The sequence below is a fragment of the Zingiber officinale genome, chromosome 2A (genome assembly GCF_018446385.1).
Source record: "Zingiber officinale cultivar Zhangliang chromosome 2A, Zo_v1.1, whole genome shotgun sequence".
Taxonomy (NCBI): Eukaryota; Viridiplantae; Streptophyta; class Magnoliopsida; order Zingiberales; family Zingiberaceae; genus Zingiber; species Zingiber officinale.
The window spans coordinates 145747409-145755424 of NC_055988.1; the positions used below are offsets into that span (position 1 = coordinate 145747409).

At 37.6% G+C, this 8016-nt stretch overlaps 2 protein-coding genes across 2 annotated transcripts; one reads left to right on the plus strand and one right to left on the minus strand.

The window, feature by feature from the left end:
• Positions 1-1398: 1398 nt before the first annotated feature.
• On the plus strand, positions 1399-3661 carry LOC122042538 (60S ribosomal protein L23A-like). The gene is made up of 4 exons (XM_042602704.1): positions 1399-1496; positions 1958-2004; positions 2940-3297; positions 3397-3661. Exons 2-4 carry the CDS (start codon positions 1992-1994, stop codon positions 3479-3481), a joined length of 456 nt encoding a protein of 151 aa, XP_042458638.1. The 5' UTR covers positions 1399-1496; positions 1958-1991; the 3' UTR covers positions 3482-3661.
• A 67-nt stretch (positions 3662-3728) lies between these two features.
• Positions 3729-7786, minus strand: LOC122042537 (probable E3 ubiquitin-protein ligase LOG2). The gene is made up of 3 exons (XM_042602703.1): positions 7277-7786; positions 5202-5700; positions 3729-4062 (listed from the first exon to the last, which is right to left on the minus strand). Exons 1-3 carry the CDS (start codon positions 7765-7767, stop codon positions 3922-3924), a joined length of 1131 nt encoding a protein of 376 aa, XP_042458637.1. The 5' UTR covers positions 7768-7786; the 3' UTR covers positions 3729-3921.
• Between the last annotated feature and the right edge of the window lie 230 nt (positions 7787-8016).

Genomic DNA, 8016 nt, shown 5'->3' on the forward strand with positions numbered 1-8016 from the left:
TGGCCTAATCGGGTCATAATGATATCTCAAAGAAAACAGGGTTGTGGCTGTCCAACAAGCCCTCATTGACTCTTCTAGGGCCCCTCTGATTGGCTAGGTCGATCGAGGGAGTGGGAACAGAGAATCGAGCAAATCATGTCAAAACTAGGCATAGGGCCCCCGAGGAATTTGTTCGACCGGCAAAGTCGATCGAGAGTGAGGAAGTTAGGTCCCTAGTGAATCTTGTTCGCGCCGACAATGGAGTTCATAGAGAACCTATCCGATCAGCAAAGTCAATTGGGGATGAGGGAGTTGAATCCCTAGTAAGTCCGGTCTGAGCTGGGAATGGAGTTCACAGGAAACCTATCCACTCGGTAGGGCCGATCGGGAATATGGACGCTATAGGTTAACTGTTCGACTTTTTGATACACCATGAACTTTGACCGCCACTTGCACAAGATCCTTCACCCCTTTTCCTATAGGTCGGCTCTTTCTCTATTCACCATATCATTGACTATTATGCAGCTGGAATGATGCTTAAAGCATGTTCAGGAAGAGATGAACAGCAAATTGGATGAATGGCCGCAAGAAGGTATTGTGTGATCTATTGATGGCACCGTACTGCATACATTATAGGCTCAAGGCCACACACAATAGCATACAAGGGCACAGACATTGCAAGGAGGAAGCCGAGTAACATGAAGTTTTGAGTAGCTTTGAATTCGAAGGCTGAAGAAGCGAGACCACTCCATAACACTCAGGTTCGAAAAGCAAGGAATGACAACACAAATAAGAACAAGTTGGAGTTTCGAAGACGCACTCTGTCAAACTAGTTGAACAACACAATGATGATGGTTTCAAGTCATTGCATGAGCTTTTTATGATATGCTGTAACTAATGCTGGATTCGATGAAAGAGTCACTATTATTGGTGCAGTTAAGGAAGAAGTTGAGTAGCCAATTGAGATGATTTCAAGCTTGATATCTCAGTTCAAAGTGATCACAAAAATACAGTACTGGTCGATGCTATGGTTCATTCTAAATGATTTTGTATCATCGGTATAAATAGATAAATTATGAGGATATTTTATCTTAGTACAGTAATTTTTATATGGAAAGATTAGAAATTAATTTTAAAATCTATTATAATAAATATCTATGTAAATATCCGTGGGGACAGTACAATGCAGGTCTTGGAATCATGGAGATACATTTATAATCTCATGCTTGAAAGGTTTTTAAGAGATATTGAATGTATTTTAAAGTCGCGCGTATAATTCACATATTTTTTTAATTGTAATTTAATATTGATAATTTTTATGAGTAAAGAGTATCCTATATAGTATTTACGAGGCTGTTGTTTTTGGGTTGTTACTCCAGCCCATTTCGATAAACGGGCTCATATTAGCCGAGTATAGTGATCAACGGTCATGATTCGCTTATGCGCGTTATAAATATCTTGCACCTTCGTCTTTAGGGTTTTGCTCAAGGAGTTGGCCGGAGCCGTCGCAGCGATCGGTAACTCCATTCCCATCTCTTTTCTTCTCATTTTAGCGGAGCAAATATAATGAGTTTTTGATCCTTTTTTCTCTCGTTGATGCTTCTTGCGATTTGGTTTCTTTTGCATTCGAGCTGTTTGAGTTTATGCTTCACATTCTGTTTTTTCTGTTGTAGAACTTGTCGATTTAACCATTTGCGAAACTATTTTGTTGCGGATTTAATATCAGCGACGTTCATAGTTTTAGTAGCGACATAATGATCCGTTGCTGGACGACGATTGCAAGGTTTTATGGCCATGTTTTTTTCTTCCATTTTGTGGAATTTTGTTTACAATTTCGCTTATAAGTGATTTAAGCTAAGCAAGATCTATTCCCGGGCGAGAATAATTTTCATGATTCATTGTCGTTTTGACTTTATCATTATTGTGTTGTAAGGATTGTGGGCGTTCTGCTAATTCTGATTTTGTCGATTGACTACAGTTCATTGCTTGTGAAACTTTTTCATTAAGATCAGATGGCTCCAAAAGGTATGCCACACAACTTTTATCTCATTGTACCTTACAACATTCGTTTTATTTGAATCACTATTCAAATGTTTATATAATTTTGACACTTTGAAACCTCATATATGCTTATTAGAGTTAATTACTTGAGCCTTGGAGTTAAACTCAACTTATACTTTATCAATTTTGAGTTGCAGTTTTTCTCCCTGACATCTAAGTTACAATTTGATATTCTTCTTTTTCCGGATTTAAAATGTTTGATTATCTGATCAATTCATGGATATTTACATTTCATCTTAGATTTAGTACTGGGCATGTTAATTTCCTTAGGTTAATGATTAAGTAACAATGTGTGTTTTTTGCTAGTGAAAAACACCATGAGAAGGTATCTACTCTTAATTATTTAGTTTTTTCACAAGTAAAAGGATGCTGGCTAGTTGATAGACCTTCATTTTGATGAACTATGACATGTATGCATAGTGACAGATCAAGTTAAATTTAAAGTGTATCTCTTGTAACACATTTTTGTGAAACTGTCAATAGCCAATGGATTGAGAGTGCTCATTTTTTGTATGAGATATAAATATTTAATTATCATGGTAGCTTTCTATAATGTGTTGTATTGTATGTGTTTTGTTATTGCTTTACAATTGAGTTCAGTTCTTTTGGGGTTGTCAGAATAACATCTTTTCGCTGATGTTCAAAATCTAAAACTAAAATTTTTTTAATAGTTAGTTGTCGTATGTTAATGTGTTCTGTGCTCAAATTGAAAACATTAATCAATGAACCAGTCAAACAGAGCTACTGAAATCTTTTGATCCCTACTCTGTGATTGAAGACTTTAGTTTCCCAAGTCAACCTGGAAAATAAAGAATTTTCTTGTACAGCTTCTGATGCTTTGTCCTTGTATATGACCCATATTGTTGGCTATTGATTATGTTTTTCGTATGTGCTGTTAGCTACTTCAAAGAAATCTGATGAGAAAACACAGGCTGAGAAAGCCGCCAAGGCTGTGAAATCAGGAACAACCATTAAGAAAGCCAAGAAGATCAGGACCTCAGTTACTTTTCATCAACCCAAGACACTTAAAAAGCCTAGAAACCCCAAGTACCCTAGAATTAGCGCCCCGCCAAGAAATAAGTTGGATCACTATCAAATCCTAAAGTATCCCCTGACCACTGAGTCTGCCATGAAGAAAATTGAAGACAACAACACACTAGTCTTCATTGTCGACCTTCGAGCTGACAAGAAGAAGATCAAAGCTGCTGTGAAAAAAATGTATGATATTCAGGCCAAGAAAGTTAATACTCTAATCAGGTTAGTAGAAAATCCACTATTCAGACCAGTTATATACTTTGTTTTTCTGCACCCCTTTATTCGAACCAAGTTTTACAAATGTTTTATCTACTCGGGCAGGCCTGATGGAACTAAGAAGGCTTATGTGAGATTGACCCCAGACTATGATGCTCTGGATGTGGCAAACAAGATTGGTATCATCTAAATCTGCTGACAGGGACTATTTGTTCGTAGTTAAGTTATTAGGTTTCCTAATTGTTGGAAGTTGAGTTCCATTCTAAGAAAATATTTGTGGACCAAGTGTTTTGAACTTGACAATGTTTTGCTTATTATTGTCTTGACTTTATTTTTTGGAACTAAGAATCCTGCTGAGATTTTCCTTCAATTTTGCTCGCTTGATCAGACTTCCCAATTCAAATAATTTATCATCAGCAATTTACAGTGAAGACTAATTTTGGAAATGCATCAGTAGATATATTAGATCCAATGGTAGAAAGACCAGCAAATGATTTTGTTCACATATTGGGGTCAGCAGAAATATTCAATCTGCGATCTGTAGACGGCAGGAAGTACAATCCTTTTAAGTTTTAACACAGCGTTGAGTCAAAGAAGCAATCGAGTATGATTCAATTCATGCATCCCACCCTAGGAAATGTCTTGTGATTGATGTTGCTGCTCAGCTCCATTATCGATCTGGATCTCCAGCAGCCGCCCCACTGGCTGCCTGCAGATTGGGCATCTATTCGTATGGAACTGAACAATCTTTGCACATTCATGGCACATGCACTGGAACAAACCCGTTAACAATATTTAATTACTAAATTCTCATATAGAGAAGATTTCATGACCCTAGATTATGAAAGAAGAAATTCCTAAGGATAAATTTCATACTTGTTGATGAGTAAATTTAATGTGACAGGAAATGGAATGGAGTTCTTATTAGAAAGCGAAATCATTAAGGATTTCATATCATAAAGGCTGCTAATAAATCATTAACTCTAAGGATTTCATATCATAAAGGCTGCTAATGCTACACTAAGTAAACTTTTGTATTGAAGCATCAATTCCACAAAACAAATTTATTTATAAAGCAAGGCAAACACTAAGTAAACTTTAGAATATCCATAGTGGGTTAAAGAGATTAATTGGGACAAGGCAAACACTAGTCTCCTAACATGCAAATCCCATCAATCGACATTCCATTTCACCAACATTTACTTGAACAAAGAAATAAGCATAAAAGAAAGTAAAATTTCCACCTAGTATTATTTTTGATATCATAAAAAAAAGGCAGGGACATTAGTTGTTTGATTGCCTACATGGATGCCATGAGAAGCATACAATTCTACAAAAGAATTCAGAAATATCATCCACTAAATTGCTTATATCTTTTTTGCCACATGAATAACTGAGTATCAGTCTGATCACTCAGTAAGCCAAATATCGTTTTGCAATTAATTTTTCAGGAAATTATAGAAGGATAGATAAATATCAACGTTTTAACAAGTTCCAATGCAGCTGCCTAGTTGTTCTATACAAGGGACTTCTTTTGAGTAGACAGGCAAATCTGATTCAGGCTGAAGAGAGAGAGACTCTAATTTGAATCATTTCTCTCCCAAGAGAAGACAATGAAAGCATTTGATGATTTTTCACCTCCTAGAGAGAGGACTAATCCTTGTGATTGTGACTGACTAACCTAAAATTTTGATGTGGTAGCATGTAATATGTAATTGTTAAACTGGTTTTGCAAGTGATATACACTTTAAATAGTCATTATATGCATATTATTTATACATATTATTCTCCAACGTTATTATATTCTACGATTGACATATATTTTTATTGTAAGTCTTTAAAACCTTGATATATATATATATATATATATATATAAAGAAAAGGAAAAGAAAATATGTGCTATTGCATACCATGTGTCTGCAAGGGAGGACAGTGATTTGGCGTGGCTCAGAAAGACAAATCACACATTCTTTTCCTGGTTCATTCCCATCAACAGCGTTGTCAACAGAGTTTCCTATGCCATAAATGTCCTGCAGCTCATATTTGGTTTGGTTCACCCGCAATATCTGCTTCACCACGAGAATATGATAGTCACCATTCCCTTTCCTCTTGAAAAGAGCCTGTGTGATCTGTGATTGTGGAATTTCAAGTTTCTGATCCTCACCAACCGGACCTTGATAGTTTGATGGACAAGCTTCTGCTTTTATAGCAAGAGGATATATACCCTCTTCTCCCTCTTTCATCAACTCGGCCTCATCAAACATTGAGAAGTTGATACCTGTACCAGATGATTGCCTGAACTTCTGACCAGAACCTTCCTTAAAGGAAACTGTGACTGGTTGGAGCAAGTCCTTAGTTGCCGTTAGGCTACATTCAGCACCTTCTTTTGCAAAGAAGATAATAGTGATGCTGTTTGCAGAAAGTACAAAAGCATCAGTTAGATATGGCAATCAGTTAGATATTGAAGAATGATATTGAATCAGGAAATGTGGATATTCTGAACAAATTAATCTGGCTGGGTCACATGCTATCTTTCGGGAAGTGAAATTACAGACTTGGGCATATCTCAGCAGGATCTGGAAATCAAATGATTATGCTGCTACTTATTCAACACCAGAAGCAAGCCAAGCCGATTTTCCAGAGTTCTAGGTGGTCTCACTTAAGTTCCATTTGAGCCTTAATCAGCTTTAAACAATTCCATATGAACTCACACAATCTTTTGTTTATTTTTTATTTTTTCCATGATCCTAATACTTAAGCAAGTTTTTTTAGTTTTTGTATAAAAAAAAATTGTATCTATTTTCATAAATAAATCCATGGTCGTGTCTTCCGAGTAATTCCCAGAAGCATATTTGGGTGAAAGCTATATGATTACAAGAAGATCATTATAATTTGCAGACAATTAAAAATAAAACACACGTTCGAGTAACATAGTTAGAGCTCCAACAATCCAAATATTCATAAGAAAATATTTCTAAGAATATGCAAAATAGAAGTTGAAAGAGTTATAAGTGATGCTGTGACGACCTCTGATTGATATTTCTTCGACATCTGTAAGGGGGCCTTCAAAAGTGTTGGCTTATCCAAACTTGAGGGTGCAATTAGTGTTGCTTGAGGCCTGCTGGTCTCAAGTGATCCAAAATGTTTCAAACTAAAGCGACCACCTCCTCAACAACACTATCCCTACATATTCATCCCTTCTAGAGATCTGCAAACTTAGATTTTTGTCTAATCAGAAATCTAAGATGGAGTTAGTCCCTCCTTTGAATGTAGTCATCCTTGAAACAGATTTTGATATGATTTTCCGATATTAATAGTTGTGGGGACATCATGTTAGCCTTTCAATGGTTGTGTGGCCATCCATGATCTTTGGCCTCTTTAAGAGATTGCAAGATTAGATTTTGCATCAACCAAAACAAAAACACTAGAAACTACTGCGAAACCCAAAGACCTTCTTAAATGTAGATACAATGGGCAGGGAATCCCATCTCCTTTGCTTTGCTCAAGTGTGCACACGACACCTAGTCCACCCACCCTTGCCTTGGACCTACTGGAGACCCTTCGGATGATAGCTTCCCAAAGCATCTTGTATGAGCTAGTTCTGCAGAAATACGATGCCTATGGAAACCAAAATTAAAAACCATCTGTCTTCCTGCTAATAACTCTTCTTTGTAAGAAGTTGGCTGGACATCTAGGGGTAAAGAAACAGTGGGCAGTAAGAGCAGTATCAAATCGAATCAACCTCCGCATACTAGAAATGACTCAAAAATAAGAGTTATCAAGGTTCGCAGTGATGAAAGATAGGCTTCATCGTCGAGACGGAAGATCGCTTGGAACAAGTCAATACATGATTGGAGACGCAGAAAAGGGAGAGAACAAAAGTCTGATAGGAAAGATATAATTTTGCACATGAATAATACAGCAGCAAACATGTGAAACAACATTCATTATTATAGCAAGACAACAGAAGGGAAAAAAATATCACCTTCCTGCGACGGTCGCATCGAAGAAGAAGGAAACGAGGAATCGGCCTGGATTTTCCTCATCAGGCTCAACACCGAGAGTCTCTTTCTTAATATCAACAAAGTTCCTGATTGCTACGGTATTCTGATGTTCGAAATTCGAAGACGGAACAGCCAGAGGGCCATCAGGCGGATACCTCCCGCGACCCATCCACCCCGATTGACGAACAGAGTACTCTCCATGAGGTCCGCCGATGACACGGTGGTACTGATATGAAGGCACCGGCGTCGCCAGTGGAGGAGGCGGGTGGTACCCGGAAGGATAGTACTGCGGGGGGTTTAGATTAGGGTATTGTGGCGGATAAGGCGTCGTCGCGGCGAACGCATGGAGATTGTCAGACGCCTCAGTCGGCTGTGGCGGGGAAGGCAAGGGGCCGAAGGGATTGGACTGGTGATGGCCGGAGTTACTCCGACCACCGCCGTTTCTGGTACCATTGCTCGCGGCGTTTCCCATGGGTCAAAGGAAACTAGTAACAAACAGAACGCGATCGAATTAATTACTAATTGTTTTTCATTTTTGCCCCTATAAAATTTATCTTCTGTAAAAATACCCTTTAAAAATTTTAAATTATCTAAATGCCTCTAAAATTTTAAATTATCATAATAACTTTTATAATTTCAATCTAACACCAACTTAACTATTGGATTGCTTGTGAGCTAGGAATGTGTCACTCGTATTTACGGTCGGATCGTGGTCGCAATC